General features: G+C 41.5%; 1 protein-coding gene across 1 annotated transcript; it reads left to right on the forward strand.

Moving 5' to 3' along the window:
* The first annotated feature begins 5,314 nt into the window (after nucleotides 1-5,314).
* Spetex2e (Spetex-2E protein) lies at nucleotides 5,315-8,464 on the forward strand. Its single transcript, NM_001011702.1, has 4 exons — nucleotides 5,315-5,405; nucleotides 6,157-6,316; nucleotides 7,688-7,819; nucleotides 8,263-8,464. Exons 1-4 carry the CDS (start codon nucleotides 5,315-5,317, stop codon nucleotides 8,462-8,464), a joined length of 585 nt encoding a protein of 194 aa, NP_001011702.1.
* The last annotated feature ends 10,582 nt before the right edge of the window (nucleotides 8,465-19,046 follow it).

The raw sequence follows: 19,046 nt of genomic DNA on the forward strand, positions 1-19,046 counted from the left end.
AACCCTTAGCCAGACTAACGAGAGGACACAGAGAGTGCGTCCAAATTAACAAAATCAGAAATGAAAAGGGAGACATAACTACAGATTCGGAGGAAATTCAAAAAATCATCAGATCTTACTATAAAAACCTATATTCAACAAAATTTGAAAATCTTCAGGAAATGGACAATTTCCTAGACAGATACCAGGTATCGAAGTTAAATCAGGAACAGTAAAACCAGTTAAACAACCCCATAACTCCTAAGGAAATAGAAGCAGTCATTAAAGGTCTCCCAACCAAAAAGAGCCCAGGTCCAGACGGGTTTAGTGCAGAATTCTATCAAACCTTCATAGAAGACCTCATACCAATATTATCCAAACTATTCCACAAAATTGAAACAGATGGAGCCCTACCGAATTCCTTCTACGAAGCCACAATTACTCTTATACCTAAACCACACAAAGACACAACAAAGAAAGAGAACTTCAGACCAATTTCCCTTATGAATATCGACGCAAAAATACTCAATAAAATTCTGGCAAACCGAATTCAAGAGCACATCAAAACAATCATCCACCATGATCAAGTAGGCTTCATCCCAGGCATGCAGGGATGGTTTAATATACGGAAAACCATCAACGTGATCCATTATATAAACAAACTGAAAGAACAGAACCACATGATCATTTCATTAGATGCTGAGAAAGCATTTGACAAAATTCAACACCCCTTCATGATAAAAGTCCTGGAAAGAATAGGAATTCAAGGCCCATACCTAAACATAGTAAAAGCCATATACAGCAAACCAGTTGCTAACATTAAACTAAATGGAGAGAAACTTGAAGCAATCCCACTAAAATCAGGGACTAGACAAGGCTGCCCACTCTCTCCCTACTTATTCAATATAGTTCTTGAAGTTCTAGCCAGAGCAATCAGACAACAAAAGGAGATCAAAGGGATACAGATCGGAAAAGAAGAGGTCAAAATATCACTATTTGCAGATGACATGATAGTATATTTAAGTGATCCCAAAAGTTCCACCAGAGAACTACTAAAGCTGATAAACAACTTCAGCAAAGTGGCTGGGTATAAAATTAACTCAAATAAATCAGTTGCCTTCCTCTATACAAAAGAGAAACAAGCCGAGAAAGAAATTAGGGAAACGACACCCTTCATAATAGACCCAAATAATATAAAGTACCTCGGTGTGACTTTAACCAAGCAAGTAAAAGATCTGTACAATAAGAACTTCAAGACACTGAGGAAAGAAATTGAAGAAGACCTCAGAAGATGGAAAGATCTCCCATGCTCATGGATTGGCAGGATTAATATGGTAAAAATGGCCATTTTACCAAAAGCAATCTACAGATTCAAAGCAATCCCCATCAAAATACCAATCCAATTCTTCAAAGAGTTAGACAGAACAATTTGCAAATTCATCTGGAATAACAAAAAACCCAGGATAGCTAAAGCTATCCTCAACAATAAAAGGACTTCAGGGGGAATCACTATCCCTGAACTCAAGCAGTATTACAGAGCAATAGTGATAAAAACTGCATGGTATTGGTATAGAGACAGACAGATAGACCAATGGAATAGAATTGAAGACCCAGAAATGAACCCACACACCTATGGTCACTTGATTTTTGACAAAGGAGCCAAAACCATCCAATGGAAAAAAGATAGCATTTTCAGCAAATGGTGCTGGTTCAACTGGAGGGCAACATGTAGAAGAATGCAGATCGATCCATCCTTATCACCCTGTACAAAGCTTAAGTCCAAGTGGATCAAGGACCTCCACATCAAACCAGACACACTCAAACTAATAGAAGAAAAACTAGGGAAGCATCTGGAACACATGGGCACTGGAAAAAATTTCCTGAACAAAACACCAATGGCTTATGCTCTAAGATCAAGAATCGACAAATGGGATCTCATAAAACTGCAAAGCTTCTGTAAGGCAAAGGACACTGTGGTTAGGACAAAATGGCAACCAACAGATTGGGAAAAGATCTTTACCAATCCTACAACAGATAGAGGCCTTATTTCCAAAATATACAAAGAACTCAAGAAGTTAGACCGCAGGGAAACAAATAACCCTATTAAAAAATGGGGTTCAGAGCTAAACAAAGAATTCACAGCTGAGGAATGCCGAATGGCTGAGAAACACCTAAAGAAATGTTCAACATCTTTAGTCATAAGGGAAATGCAAATCAAAACAACCCTGAGATTTCACCTCACACCAGTGCGATTGGCTAAGATCAAAAACTCAGGTGACAGCAGATGCTGGCGAGGATGTGGAGAAAGAGGAACACTCCTCCATTGTTGGTGGGATTGCAGACTGGTAAAACCATTCTGGAAATCAGTCTGGAGGTTCCTCAGAAAATTGGACATTGAACTGCCTGAGGATCCAGCTATACCTCTCTTGGGCATATACCCAAAAGATGCCTCAACATATAAAAGAGACACGTGCTCCACTATGTTCATCGCAGCCTTATTTATAATAGCCAGAAAATGGAAAGAACCCAGATGCCCTTCAACAGAGGAATGGATACAGAAAATGTGGTACATCTACACAATGGAATATTACTCAGCTATCAAAAACAACGAGTTTATGAAATTCGTAGGCAAATGGTTGGAACTGGAAAATATCATCCTGAGTGAGCTAACCCAATCACAGAAAGACATACATGGTATGCACTCATTGATAAGTGGCTATTAGCCCAAATGCTTGAATTACCCTAGATCCCTAGAACAAACGAAACTCAAGACGGATGATCAAAATGTGAATGCTTCACTCCTTCTTTAAATGAGGAAAAAGAATACCCTTGGCAGGGAAGGGAGAGGCAAAGATTAAAACAGAGACTGAAGGAACACCCATTCAGAGCCTGCCCCACATGTGGCCCATACATATACAGCCACCCAATTAGACAAGATGGATGAAGCAAAGAAGTGCAGACCGACAGGAGCCGGATGTAGATCGCTCCTGAGAGACACAGCCAGAATACAGCAAATATAGAGGCGAATGCCAGCAGCAAACCACTGAACTGAGAATAGGTCCCCTATTGAAGGAATCAGAGAAAGAACTGGAAGAGCTTGAAGGGGCTCGAGACCCCAAAAGTACAACAATGCCAAGCAACCAGATCTTCCAGGGACTAAGCCACTACCTAAAGACTATACATGGACTGACCCTGGACTCTGACCCCATAGGTAGCAATGAATATCCTAGTAAGAGCACCAGTGGAAGGGGAAGCCCTGGGTCCTGCTAAGACTGAACCCCCAGTGAACTAGTCTATGGGGGGAGGGCGGCAATGGGGGGAGGGTTGGGAAGGGAACACCCATAAGGAAGGGGAGGGGGGAGGGGGATGTTTGCCCGGAAACCGGGAAAGGGAATAACACTCGAAATGTATATAAGAAATACTCAAGTTAATAAAAAAATAAAAAAAAAATAAAAAATAAAAAAAAAATAAAAACCTGGTAAAATTCTGCACTAAAAAAAAAAAAAAAAAAAAAAGAAAGTCCTGTTGTGTTGATTACCTGAGACCATATGAGTTAACTCTCTTCTTCATGCCTTTTTTTCTTATTTGAAAGTAAATAATGTGATCATGTGTGGTGTGGGTGGTGAGAGTAAAATCTTTAACATGAAGAATAGGGCCATGAAGAGTGTGGGTAACATTCTAGGTACAGAGCAAATAGAGGGAATTACCAAAGAAAGCAATGGGAATTCTAACAACAATTACAAAAAAAGAAGAGAAAAAAAAGAGAAAAAAACCCTTATGGGTGCTGGGATTAAAGGCATGTCTCAACTCTGACCAGCATTGTAGGTATTTCCAATAAAATATTTAAAAAAACAAACAACCCTATTATTATTTTAGCAATTGCAGCAGAGAAGACTGAGAGATCGTGTGCTGCTGCTGCCATGCCATGATCCTGTAACAACAACTGCCTTGGTGATAGGAGCCTGTATGCAGCAGGCCCCTTGGTGGGCCTGTCATCTCAGACAGATGCTTCAGTCATCTAAAAGAGTGGACTCCAGTATACTTCAGGCCAGGAAAGAAGCCAGCCACCATGAGTGAAAGAACAAAGGAAAAATTACATTGGAAAAATGTGTGCCTTATTTGGAAGAAATGACCCTAAACTTCTGAGGCGTCCACCATCTCCACCCCTCTTTTCTGAGTTTTGCATAGCGATGTTGTACAACTCCAGGTGGGAGTCAAAGGCAGAGCCCTTCCCAGAGAAGACAGACGTGATTTTCACTCTTATGTCTGTGAGGTTAGGAGGCATCATAGCACAGATTGAGCGCACCTAGGAGAGAAGAACACAGAAGCCACACATGACAATGCCAAATGGACTTTCCCCTGAACTTAGGGACCCACTAAAATTGAGGTTTAACCTGACCTCAGGCCATTCGACTCCCTCCCCATCCTGCTGATTCTTATATTTGCTAGGAGTAAAGTATCAAGGGGCAACCCCCGATATCCTCGTGCCTGGACTTGGAAATGAAGGAAGACAGATATTGGAGAAGTGATGGCTGTTGGGCTACAATGTAGGAACACGCAGTCCAGGTTGACCTTTGCTCACTGATGACCAATTTAATTGTCTGGCTATATTTGAGAAAGGAAGATGTCCAACTTAATATGTAAAAGAAGGGACAGAAATTTATGATTTTGTATTTGCCCTGTAGTTAATCCCTCTATATTCCCAAGAAAAGGAAGTTTTTATTGCAAAAAGTAAGATTGTAAACCATTGACTTTGTGAAATACATGGACGTTTATGTGGAAATACTGCTGGCTATCAAGGAATACCCAGTAAGCAAATATTATTCAGGTTTTATAAAATTAAAAGTATAGGAGAAATATATTGGCCTCTAGGAAACAGGGAAACTTTGGGAATTGGACTGTATGTATGTGCATTGTCTCAGGTGTAGATTTATGATTAAGAGAAATCTCCCTCATTTATGGTCCCTAGGGATTTGGGTGCTAACAAAAATCTCTTATCCAATTCAGGGTTGTAACCAACTCTCCCCATCACGAGAATTGATGACACCCGATGAAGCAGAGAGAAATATCTAACTTTGGAGGAGAAGTTGCCAAAGGATATTCCCTGGGTCACAGGAGAGGCTGCAGAAAAGGGCCCCATAGAAATTGGTTGCTTTTGGGAGAGCTGGGTAGCAGGGAGGCCATAGAACTTCCCAGTGACGTCATCAGTAATCTCTTCCTTGGACAATCTCTTGTATCTAAGAGAGCACTAGAATCTTCTGTGACGTCACCAGTGTTGTGGTGACACCAACTGCCTGTGGGATTCCTTCAGTGCCTTTTGGGTTCACAAACAGGCATGTTTCACCAGCTGCTCAAGCTCATTCAGAAGGAGAGGGGAGACCAAGGAGAGACCAGACCGAGGCAGAAGAAAGCTGGCCTTCTGTCTTGTAAGTACGGAAGAATGAAATCATTCTGGGGAAGGCACAGTGAGTACTGGGTAGAGTCGGGGAACTTCCTCCAGGAGGCAGGTTTGAGCTGAGCCTTTCAGGAGTCGGCCTTACAAGCAGGAGCCTTGGAATTTGTCAATTGCAGACCAAGAGTCAAGAGTCCTGATGATTAATTTGACAGAGAGCCAGGAATTGGCAGCCCTGCAGTTTCTTTTCTATGAGCCTTTTAATTTCTACTGCCAAGGAATGGCAGGAGGAAGCCCTATGAGGATAACAATGTGCCCATTCATGGTTGGGTGCTGAAGCACTTCATCCTCTAGATTACTGTAGGTTACCTAAGTCTGTGGTGACAACAACAAGGAAGGATGAACCCCCTAGTCATAAATTGAGGTCGCAGACACTTTAAGCTTGAACACACGATTAGGGTTTGATGGTGCTGTGAACTCCAGGATTTACCTGCTCCACGTCTGATATCTGCTGACAATGTCCCAAATCTTTATGTCTGAGGTAGATTCTATCTTTCAGTATGAGGGATCATGTAATAGTGAGTGAGGCTTATGTATGGCAATGGAGGTTGGGAAGAGGGAAATAGCTTAAGAGTCCACATTAGAGATAGCTTTTCTTCTCTTTCAGGGATTCAACAAGTCTCCAGCCTTTCTTCTTCCTCAACCTCCTTTTTGAGATTCAGAATGGTCTTTTCTACCCATGGGCTATCAAATATGTACATTCACTTGTGTTTATCTATCTACAGGGTTTATTCGGAAGGCATCATCAGAAAATTTCATCAGTAACCATGAAAAACGTATAAAGAAATTAGAGGAACTAAAATCTGAAATCCAGAAGTGTAAAATCGAGCGGGATGAACTTTCTCAAATCCTGGACCTTTATGTCAATGATGGTTTGAACTACAGGTAGTCATTATGCCCTGTAACCTACTGACTGTCTTGTGCTCTCTCTGCTAAGCCAAGATTTCCTCACATCCAGAAAGTGTTTCACCTCTCATCCTGGACTTTAAGGAGCCTTGGCAGGTGCTGGCCTGTGAGAGAAGCTAGGTGCTGTGTGTTTAGGGTCAACCTCTCTTGTACTTGACCCTGAGCTCCTTGGAGTTGGATTGGATTTTTTTCAACAGCTGGAAGGACCTGGTCACACTTGCTGCATCTAAGTGTGTGAATGAAATGCCTGAATGTCATCACTCTTACTCTGATTTTGGTCGTTATACACTGATTCTATGGCACCTCCATGATAAAGTTGGCATTCTAATTATGTTTGTATATGGGTTGGTATGTATGGATGGATGTGAAAGTATTTGTGTGTGTTTTGCTCAGGATCAGGGAGTCTGGGACCTTTGATTGGGTCTGAGGATTTGTTTGATGAACAGTTTGCAGGTCATGATAGTGATGAGTCTGTGGAGGCCGTCATTGATCAACAGAGCACTTTGCTCCTTCTGTTTACCTTGCTGGCACATAGGGCTCTCCTGAGGGGAGGAGGTGTTATGAATCCTCTTCCCTGTAAAAAGTAGTTACGGCCTCTGGGAGTCATGTAACAAGGATTGAGAATCTCTGCTTTCAAAACAAGAGAAATGTCATCACACATCTTTCTGTTGGACCCAAGGCTGTGGCACAGACTGGAGGAAACATCTTATATTTCTTACACAACTGTTCAATTCCTTCATGCTGACCTGACCAGATCTTGAAAGTCGGCTCCATTTGGTCCCCTGGCTCTGCCGTCCAATGCCCAGGATAATGAGTTTAACCAGCACCAATAGGAAGGAGCAAGTTTGTGTTATATAAATGGGCCTAGGTAGTCCAGAGAACACTCTGATTTCATTTATTTATTTATTTATTATTTATTTATTTATTTATTTTCCTGCTTTGAACTTTATTTTCTTTTTTTTAATTATCCAAGGATGGTTTATTGTGACCTAGAAAAGGTCACTGTGGGAATAAATTCTTGGCACTTGTTATTCCCAAAGATGCAGCTCTCAGACTTTCCCTCCTCCTATACAGAGGGTCTTTATAGGACCATATCTCACCAGCCTTTTAAGGAGCCCTTATTTCAAAACAAATGTGTGCTGATTTGCAGAGAAATATTTTCTATGGGAGAGTGAGGGTTTGAGTCTCACTGTTGTGTTTTTGCTGTGGTCTTTGAGTTTTCCACTTTCTTCCCTAGCCCCCATTCCTTGAATTTGAATTTTTTATTGGCTATTTTTTATTTACACTTCATCTAATTCTGAAATCATGAGTTCAGACAGTTATTGTTCCTTGGGTCATGTTCTAACACAGGCTGAGTGTTGAATTGCCAATGCTTAAATCCCAACATGAGATGAGAATGATGGATATGCATAAGATGACCAACTGGATAAGTGATGCCATGGAGAAGTACAAGGAGCTCACACAAGAGAACAATTCCTACCGGTGAGTCACTGACAGAAAGGAGACCCCAGCACTAGGCAGGAAATACTTCTGTCCAGCTATGACTTTGAAAAAAGATCTGTGGTCCATGAGAAACACATGGAAAGTTTGTATAGCTGCTGGGTCTTCTATCATCCCTCAGAGGGGATTGGCCCTCCACCTGCCAATGGTTTTAGAATACCATGAACACATAAGCACCCATATGCACCATTTCCTCTTCTTTGATGTGCATATACCCTCTTAGTGTCAGGATTTTCTGAAGTACTTTGATTCCCATGGAGTGCGGACTCGGGATTTGACCTGCCTCTAATTGGTGCTATCATGCAAACTGTGGCTGTAGTCTGGAGATGCCTGGGGATGGGGCCCTTGAAGGGATGATTGTACTTGCAGGAGTGGCAGGCAAATAGAAACTGCCTGGGATTTACCATTATTTGTTTTTGATTCAGCATCAGAAACTTCCACCTCCTGAATGAACGCAATGAATTGAAGAAGAATATAAGGATTTTGATGAATGAGAACAGAAAACTGCTGGTGGAGCAGACTGAACTGCAAGCATCCTGTGAGGAGGGAAAGAGGTTGTGTGAGGAGGCCAGCAAGACCATCTACACCGCAGATATTGAATCCTTGTGTCCTGTTACTTTTGAGTAAATGGAATGTATCCTTGTGAATCAAACAGTGATCTCGAACTCGTCACTCTTAAGAACCTTCTTTATTGAAGTGTGATGTAACCATCTGAAATCCCACAGCTCTCAGGCAGAGATGGATCTCTGCATTCTCACAGGGATTGGGCATCATAATTACTTCCCAGTCAGACTGAGATACAAAGAAAATTGTACTTTCAGTGTAGATTGTGTGTCCAACTCTGAATACCAACTTCATGATGAAAAAATTATCAATGCTGTATCCTTATCAAGTATTTAGCCACCGCTAAAATATACTCTTTTGTGGATGAGAGTGTTGAATATATTAATGGGATATTCCTCAGGTTTTCTGTAGTATCTCCCAGGAAATAAAACAATATTATAGGGAGTATAGATGCAGTCATGAAACAGAATTGCTTGCTTTTGGTTTCCTTCAAACATGATATCAATTGTAACTGCACAGAAGAGATAATAAATTGCAAGAGCTTTCAGGGGATAGGGTTTTTATGGTTGGTTGTTTTCTTGTTCTTCTTGATTAGGATGGTGACTTTTGTTCTTGACAATGTACTATGTTCCATTTGGGATTTCAACTCAAGCAGACCACATAGTTTACAATTCAGTTTCTAGATTTCTTTAAAAGCTGGACAAAATATCCAGGCAAAGGTGTCCTATGAGTTTTCTCCTTTGTTTTTCCCTCCTTTTGGCGCTTTTGTTTTTGTTTGTTGTTGTTGTTGATTTATTTTATATTTATGAGTGTTTTGCCTTCTGTAGGTCTGTGCGTGCTGTTCCCCAAAGGCCAGAAGGGGTCATTGGGTTTCACCTGGAACTTAAGTGACAGAGGATTGTTAGGTGCCCTGCAGGTCTTTTGAGAAACAAATTCTCAAATGATGAGCCATCTCTCCAGCCCCTACCGTGGACGTTTGTCCTTCATCGTGTTCCATATTTGTGGCAATGGATCATACCTGAACAAAGTGTTTCTTGAGATATGTAGGGACACATTTATGGGGTCTGCATGCTAATTATCTAAACTTCCAGGCATCTATGTGAAGTTTTTAGTTAGGGTTTCACTGCCGAGAACAGATACCATGACTAAGACAAATGTTATAAAGGGCAGCATTTAATTGGAGCTACTTAAAGGTTCAGATCTTCAGTTCTTTATCATCAAGGTGGGAGCCTGGCAGCATCTAAGCAGATATGGTGTCGTAGGAGCTGAGAGTTCTACATCTTCATGTGATGTTTGCTAGCAGAATACTCAGTTTGAGGCAGCTATGATGAGGGTCTTAAAGGCCAGACCCACAGCGAAACACCTGACCCAACAAGCAAATACCTACTCCAAAGAGCCATACCTCATAATAGTACCACTCCCTGGGCCAAGCGTATACAAACCTGCACATTCCACTCTGAGGCTTCCAGAGGCTTGTTCAAACATATGAGACTATGGGGGCCACATCTAAACATAGCACAATGCAAAATCCATTAGGTCAACTTCCAGAATTCCTATAGTTCATAGCAGTCTTAAAAATGTTCAGTGTAAAGTTGAACGTCTCATCTGAGATTGATCCAAGCACTTACCTGTAACACCCACGCTAGAGAGGAACCCAGCTGGGTAAACTTTAAACTCTGCATCTCCATGTCTGATGTCAACGTGGTCTTCAGATCTCCAACTTTCTTTTGATCTTCGTTGATTGCAAGAAAAGTTTCCTGCTGTGCTCTTTGCACTCCCTGTTAGCAGCTTTCCTCAGTAGAGAGTCCATGGCTCTGGCGTCTCAAACATCTGTATGTCTCCAAGGCGACTTCAATGTTCCAGCTTCTTCCTTCAATATCTGGGACCCACACATGATCTGGGCTCCTCCGAAGAGTTGGGGTCACATCTCCAGCTCTGCCCTCTGTAGCACTCTAACCTCAGGTTGATCCATACCACTGATGCTTCTGTTCTTGGTGATCATCCAGTGGCACTGGAATTTCCAATGTACTGGGGTCTTTCACTGCAACTAAGCTTCACCAGAGCCTTCCATAGGCTCTTTTCATGGTGCCCAGTCCCAGATTCTTTGCATGACCTCTTAAGTCCTGGGCCATCAAGAAAAATGGAGTCATCACCTTCACTAATGGCCTTCCATGGCATCTCACAGTGTCAAGCCTCACCTCCTCTTCATGACCCTTTCGTGTCTTCAAAACCAGTACTAACTGGGTGACTGTTAGACTTTACCAAGGAGAGCTGTAGCACCAGCTTCAGCCTTGGCTCTTTCTATAACACAGCTTCTTTGTGCTCTCAAAAAGGACTCCCCGTAAGATTTTACCACTTTGATTCTGGTCTCATTTTAATCAGCACTAATTTCTTAGTTCCAGTGAACCAGCACCAATTGTCCAGTAGTCCCTTCTATTCTGTACACTAAAGTCAGGGCTTTGTGGGCAAATCTGCTGACTTCTGCTGCTCGGAGGTGCTGGAATTGCTCACCTCATTCTATTCCATTATCACTAGCTTCCTCTTTTCCACTCCTTCCCTGCCTCAGCTTGCCTGTCCTGGATCTTCCTGTGTAGATTGACCTTGAACTCAGATCTTCATGCCTGTCTCAACGCCCTGGCAGTCCCCTACATTGGGGAAATGATCCTTCAGAGGACGGTGAAGTTAGGGTTTTACTGCTGTGAACATATAGCATGACCAGTGAAAGTCTTATAAAGGACAGCATTTAATTGCAGTGGCTTACAGGTTAAGATGTTTAGTCCAATATCTTTAAGGTGGGGGCGTGTCACCCTCTAAGCAAGTATGGTCCAATAGGAGTTGTGAGTTCTACATCTTCATCAGAAGTCTGCTAGCAGAATACTATCATTCAGGCCTTTCTCTAACCCCAGATATCTTAATCAAGCAACTGGCTTTTGAAAATGCTAATACAGTAGAGAAATGCTGTCTCAAAAACCAACCAACCAACCAACCAACCAACCAACCAACCAACCAACCAACCAGACAAAGACATATTAAAAACAGCAACAACAAATGAAAGAAAGAAAACACCAATGCATACTCTTATGTGACCTTACCACCAAGTTATTTCTGAATTGTAAATAAAAATGCCTATAGTCAAAAGCTGTGCAGAATTAAGACAGGTGTTCCCTGGTGATCCCAACTTGGGGGTGGGAGGAGACCATTACAGACAGGGGTAGAAAGAAGAACGTAAATAGAGGAGAAGCCACCATGAGGTAAGAATCTTTAAATAATGGCCGTGTGAGTGGTCTAATTGGAGTGAAAAGCAGCCCAGACAAAACCATGGCAAATTATACAATGGAATTATTGGAGAAATATGCATAATAGTATAGAGGATAGCTATCTGCCCAGTTCTTGTGCTAATTAAGGATTATCATAGACCTTTTATCCAGAAACTAAATGGACAAAGGATGGGCAGAAATCCATGGTTGGGATCAAATACTCTCCACCACACAAAACCAGATCCAGCCCCTAGAATTACAATTTTCCCAAGCCCAGATACCTACAGACCAGCATAGAAACACAACCAGTCACAGCCATGACATTAAAATCTTTATTAGAGCCCATCAACACTATCACAGAAGGCCCTGAATATGTCAACATGACAGAAGAACAGGAATAAAAAAGACTGTAAAACAGAATTTGCACATATCATAGAGGTCTTTAAAGAGAAAAATAAAGAAATCTGTGAAAACACTAACTGTGAAAGGAAATGAATGAAGGAAACAGAAAGGGAGAGATGTGGATGAGTAAAATGTAGGAACTCAAATAGTCTCTCAGAGGCAGACCTTAATAACAGACTCCAACAGATGGAATAGAGAACCTCAGGCATTGAAGAGATGATAGAAGGAATGGATACGTAGATAGAGGGAATCTTAAATCCAAAGGGAGGAAAAGAGTGGAGGGGGGAAGGAATAAAGGAAAAGCAAAGGAAGAAAGGAAGGAAGGAAGGAAGGAAAGAGGGAAGGAAGGAAGTCAACCCTAGAAGAAAACATCCAAGAAATAAGATTTTTCTGCAAAATAACAAATATAATAATAAAATGATAAAGAGAATAAAGTATATAGGACGGATGAAAATACACTCGGGGCAAAGGCAAATAAAAGAAAAACAAAACAAAAAAACACCATTCTCAACAAAATCATAGAAGAAAATGTCCTTAGCTTAAATGAGAGACTTATGAAAGTAAAAGGAGCACACAGTATGAAATAGACTGTCCAAAAGAATTTCCCCTGGGCATATATTACCTAAGACAGTAAACATGGAGAAAAATAAGTGTAATAGAAGCTGTAAGGGAAAAAGGACTGTTCACATACACAGTCAGTCCTCCTATGAGAATTACACATGACTTCTCCCAGAGACTCTAAAAGCCAGAAGAGCCTGGATAGATGCACTGAAGACTAAGAGACCAGACTAATAAAGTTGGATTTTAGTTGACCCAAGTGCCTCTCTTCTTTTATCACATACGATATTTAGATACTTCCTAAAATTGCCTTCAGAGCTTCTTTGAGGAAGCCTGAGGAGCTTAAGACCTCTGATAAAGTATTCTGTACAAAAGGACCTGCTTGCTTTTTCCTTATTTCTACTACAGCAGGATGGAGGCAAAGTTTTTTGCAAACTACTTTTAATAAGTAGCCCACATCATAGTTAATGGAAGAGAAAAGTTATTAGGATGTGGGGAAACGAGCTTGTTTTCCTTTGGCAGCAGTTCAGTACACAGCAACAGCAAACATGACTCAGGAGGGGATTTCACAGGGGAGGAAAGCAGGAGTGAGGTAGAAACATTGTGGCAGCGGCTGTGCAGACTCAGGAGCTCCTGTTCAAGCTGCAACAAAGCACCCTGTGCTCTGAAGCACAGCAGCTTAGCCAGTTAGCTGGAGACCTGGCTCTCCCACTGCCCGCCTTACCTGGAATCTGCACAGAATACAAGAGGACAAACAACTGTGCCCAAGCTGAGCAGGTAGCGCAAAAGCACCTGTGAAGGACCTGCAGACACCGCCTTAGTCAGCTTCATCAGAGCAGAGAGTCTAAAGTCTTTTCCTCCTTCAAGCATGGCACCCCGCCCATTTTCTTTCATTCCCTGCCTTTATTTTGATGGCTTCTACTTCCCTTCATAAGTTTGTCATTTAGTTTCTTTTCTCTCTGTTTTTGCTTCGTTGTTTCTTTCTTTCTTTCAACTAATATAAAGGACCAGCAATTTGATATTTCTAACCTAATATTTGTTGTGGTTTATGCCATGCATACTTGCACATTAAAATTCTTTTTTCTTACATTTGCCACACTTTAATCGGACTCATTAGCTTTGCTCAATCTCGGTTCTTGGGTTTTCTGAGGTGAGTGAATGTTGGGGTGACCTCATTCCCAACTCCTGATCCTTGTGCCTCTGAAGTCAAATGCTTATGAATTTTCAAGGTTTTCTTTGCCTGTGGATATGTGCGTGTGTCTGGGCACATATGTGCCACAATTTTCAGTTCATGTTTCTTCTAGGAGTCCCAGGTATTGAACTCAGATAATCATACTAGGGCAGCAAGTCCTTTTACTGATAAGTACCTTGCTGCTATTGCACGTGTGTGTGTGTGTGTGTGTGTGTCTAATTTTCATATATGTATACATCATATATTGTGCCTATCTCTGCCTCTCAATACCATTGTCCTTCCTTTCCTCACCTCTTCTATCGTTTCTTTTTATCCCTCTGGACAGTTTCTCATTGTTCACATCAGTTTAAAATGTAGGAACACACACACACTGTTTGAAAGCAAATTAAAATGAAAAAATAAAAATATGCAGTCTTTTTGATCAGTACTCCTTAGCAATAGCTTTTCTTTGATTTTTTTATACAATTGATATATAATAATTAATGGGCAACCAGCTTGAAATTTTTCCTTAATGATTATATCCTTGGAATTTTCATAAATGTTTCATAAATGTTATACTATCTGCAGGTAAAAATGTCAACTTTTAATTCCTACTAGTTACAGGCCTTAAATTATCACGTTCCTCCATTCTGACCACCGCAGTCTGCTGTCTATAAGGGCGATCACCACTTAGTGCTCCATGAAAGGGGAACAGAAGAGTGGTGTTGTTCTGACCCCTTCTGGCCAGTGGCCCTTACATGGTTGTCCTGAAGAAATGCAGATATGGATTACTAGGTATGGGGTGCCACCTTGTGGAAGTGAGAATTTAGTGCACCTGAGCGATGTCTTCTCCCACAGTTGCCTTGGCTGGAGGATTCCTGAATCATCCTAGTCACAAGCACTCCTCTCTCAAAAGAAACTCAACCCAACTTTAAAGGAAACGGACACTTAATTTCCAGTGAGATTCGTGCACATCCCTCACTCTGGCATAAGTCCAAAGGACTTTCAGAAAAATGAAAGGGCACTTAGCGCCATTAGAAAATTCATGCCAGAGTCTTCTGTCCAGTCCAATGGGACAATGCCTCGAAATACCCAGCCATGCAGTGAACCATCTAAGGTGATAGCATATTTCATAATGCCCTCTTAGGCACTTAATTGCTTTTTTTTGTGGTTTTAGGACACAAAGAAGAAAGTGCCTTTCATGGTGGTGGTCCACTGTTAGTTCAAGAGTTGAAGCAGGAGGGCAGAGGCAGGGAGGAGAACATCCTTGTTTACATAGATAGTTCCATGCTAAATACAAACAAAAAGATCTTCGATTACAAAATACAAAACTCAAAATGAACATGTCGCTGCAGATGTGTGTCCCTTCTGAGTGCACAGGTGAAGATCAAACTTTATCATGCCGAGAGAACATTCATAAGAAAATTACTGGAGACACCAGGCAGATTAGAATAGAAGTAATGGGGGTTGGGGATTTAGCTCAGTGGTAGAGCGCTTGTCTAGCAAGCACAAGGCCCTGGGTTCGGTCCCCAGCTCCGAAAAAAAGAAAAGAAAAAAAAAAAAAAGAAGAAGTAATGGTGCTGGAGAGGTGGTTCCACAGTTAATACTGGCTACTGTTCCAGAGGTCCGAGTTCAATTCCCAGCAACCACATAGTGCCTCACAATCATCTATAGTGAGATCTGGCGCCCTCTTCTGGCCTGCAAGCATGCATGCAGGCAGAATGCTGTATACGTCATAAATCTTAAACAAACTAAATAAAAATAAATAGGTTTGGAAAACTATGTGTATAATTATATATAAGTATAAAAAGTGCAACTACATCTACTGCTATCCTGCATATATATCCAGTGGCCTGCAGCGTTCTTTTATTTCTGATAGTTTACCCATCACTTCAATACTGAGACCACTGTCACTTATGAAATAACTTCATCTAAGTTATAAATGTACCATTGTCATTCAAGCCTGGAAATAATAACCATTTGATGGAATGTACAAAGAGTTTTAGTCAGTATGTTGCCACAGGATCTGTCAAGGGTTGGAGAGATGGTTCAGTGATTAAGAGCACCAACCGCTCTCCCAGAGATCCTGAGTTCAAATCCCAACAACCACATGGCTACTTACAGCCCTCTGGAATGGGATCTGATGCCCTCTTCTGGTGTGTCTGAAGATAGCTGCAATGTACTCACACAAGTAAAAATTAAATATTAAAATAATAGAAAGAAAGAAACGCAGGACCTCTAAGTATAGTCAGGCAGACCTAAATGTCATGGACTTGGTGGGTGGGGCAGGGTGGCCTTGATCCTACAGGAATCTACCTACTTCTTTATCCCAAGTGCTGAAATTGGCACTTTGAGTCACTATGCCCAGTTGTGAAGAGTCCTTTCGTGGTTGTGGTGAGCAACTTTGCTTATCATTTCCCATCAGCCAATTCTTTCTATGTAAATGAGACTATTTCTGTAGTGTCTGGTTTCAGGTGAATTCTGATTGGCTGTGTGATTCTGACATTTTTGTGGCTCCAGTTGACTAAAGAGGAACCCATCCATGGTTTTCTAGGTCACTGAGTGTTTTTACCTCTTTTAAAAATATTAATCAATCATGTTTATTTAAAGTATTAACATCAGAAATTTTTAATGGGAATTTTTAAAAAAAAAACAGTAAACAACCAAATCGATTTTCCTATTCTAGCCATAAGAGCCAGCTGGAGTTTGTAAGAAAAATGATCTAAAGCATCGCTGTCAAGGACTACAGAAAACTGCCACCCATAGGTAAACTGTCAAAGTAAAGTGACTACAGCACTTCTCTGTCATTCATACCAGACAACCCAGAACAAATACCTTATGAAAAGAATTAAAATCTATCCAAACCACTTAAAATACTTAAATGCAGAAACCTTAATTTTCCTTCAGTTGGGCCAGAAACCACCGCACATAAACACACACACAGAACGCACAAAGACACACACACACACAGCCCAAGTCATCATATTCCTTAGTAATTCTATCCAGAGCAGAGTGGTTATAGGGATAGAAGAAAGTACAATTCCCAGCAATTTCAACTGAATATCATGGAATGCATATTTATGAAATACATATTTCGCAGAATTTTAGGATTAGAGTACATTATACTATCTATCCTTTATTTTCAAAATTATCGAAAGTTAGGAAGAGAATTCCAGCCTAGTATCAAACTTGTGGCCATCAGAATCAGAATAGATTGGTGTTTGAAACTTTCTTTTATTATAATTGTTTCCTAATGTCACATAGGAAAACCGGCTTCAGCCAGAAATGCCTGTAACTACCACATGCATCTGAATCTCACCCTGGGAAAACCATGAGAATCCATAAGAGAATGTGTGTGGCTCTTTGATGTCCAGCTTTCCTGTAGGTCTCTTCTGGCTTGCACGGACACCACTCCTTGATTCCTCCCTCTAAATGGCTGTGCTACCTTCTTGCCTTGCTCTGCTGCTGGTCACTGACAACTTGAGGAAGGTAAAAAGTGCCTAGTGTGTTAGTGAAGCACGCCTTTGAATGTCACTCTGAGGGGTTTGGGGGAGAGAATCGACGTAAAACTCACTCTGAATGGTGGTAACACCATAACTCTCAGGCCAGGTGCCTGCACTAAATGGCACAGAGAGGAAGCTAAGAGCTAGAATTTCCCTATTTCTGCTCCCTGCTCCACCCACATGGTAAGAGTCTCATTCACATCCTGCCAGCCAGTCTACTTCTACCAACTGCACCTCTCACGGCTACACTCACCCCTTCTAGGATGGAGTCTGTGCTTCCCGACTCTGAGCCAATGGAACCCTCCTTTCTTAAAATGCTTCTGTGACAGAATGGGAAACACGACCAGTGCAGTCACTGCTTCCTTCTGCCTTTTGCAGTCTCCTCCCACCTGGTTCCCTCACAGCCTTTCCAGTCCAATGTGTCTCCAAGAAAACAGGCTAAAGATTGCACATTAATTCTCCTTTGACTTGTCTCTGGAAAGAGCCTTTTGCTACATCAGCCCAGGTAGAAGAGTGAAAGAGAAAAAAGAGAAGAAAAGACAGTAGATGGTCTAGGTAAGGGATAACTGAAGTTCTCCTTGTAACACAAGCTACTTCCCAAGATATTATCATTAATCCAGTTTCTGTGTCAATATGGCCCCCAAAACCTAATCACCTATCATTAGAGCACATTTGCTGACACACTTTTATTGCAGTTAAAATTCTAATACATGCCTTTTGGAAACACATCTAAAAGTGGGGTGGGCTTTTCCAGCTAGATTCATGACCTCCTCTCTCCCACTCAGCACCCATACTCAAATCACCTGCGGACATCTTGTTTCCTAAACACAGGTGTGGCTGTCTCTTTTACTTTTCTCCATGGGATAGTTTAGTTAGAATGACCTTACCGCACCAGCCCATCAATGACTGGCTTTCTAGCTTTAATGACATAGGAGAATTTCTGTTTGTTGATAATGGAAATCGCCCACTGTATAAAGTCATTTGCTCCTGTTCTCAAACAGAGGAAAAGAAAGAGAGAAAAGGTCTGCCTGCTAGGCATAGTCAAGGTAGGTCAAGGCCTGTTGGCAGATTTTTCTGCCTGAGGTATGGAACCATAAGAGAAGGTGTACTTGAGGCTTAAATTTCTATTGACCTTGGTGGAAAAAAACGGAGAAGTTTGGGGAACGGGAACGAATGCATTGTTTATTTTAACAATTTGTTTCTGTTAGCTTGTGGTTATGCTTCCCACAGTACTACAGTAAAACAGGGCTTTGAGAAATATGCTTGTTGTTGCCTTGTACCCACCAGCATTCCTTTTATAGCTGTCTCTTTCCTCTTCTTTTGGCCTTTCATATTATGATCCTTATCTGCCCCTCAGAGGACCTTTCCACTTCCTACCACTCAGTGCACCAAAGTAGGGCCATGCCGTTTCAGGAAACTGGAATTTCTGAAAAGCCCATTGAATCTGGAAAGCAATATACCCCAGGATATGTCCTGTAGGTCAGAGTAAGATGTTGCAAAAAGAGGAAAACTGACTGATCTCCCACTTTGAGCTTTTAAAAAGAACAAATACTTCAAAAACTTAGTTTCTCCCTCCTCCCCATTACAGAATCTGATTTCAGCCCTGCACACTGTGCTCTCCTGGATCCATGGATGCTAAGCTGCAGGTTCTGGAGATGCCAACCCCTCAGATGAATTCAATGTCTGCTCAACTCAGTCCATTCATTCTCAGTTCCTGGAGTCATTGCGTCCACCGACCCAGACGCCCATCGCCG

The sequence above is a fragment of the Rattus norvegicus genome, chromosome 15 (assembly GCF_021556685.1).
Source record: "Rattus norvegicus strain SHRSP/BbbUtx chromosome 15, alternate assembly SHRSP_T2T, whole genome shotgun sequence".
Taxonomy (NCBI): domain Eukaryota; kingdom Metazoa; phylum Chordata; class Mammalia; order Rodentia; family Muridae; genus Rattus; species Rattus norvegicus.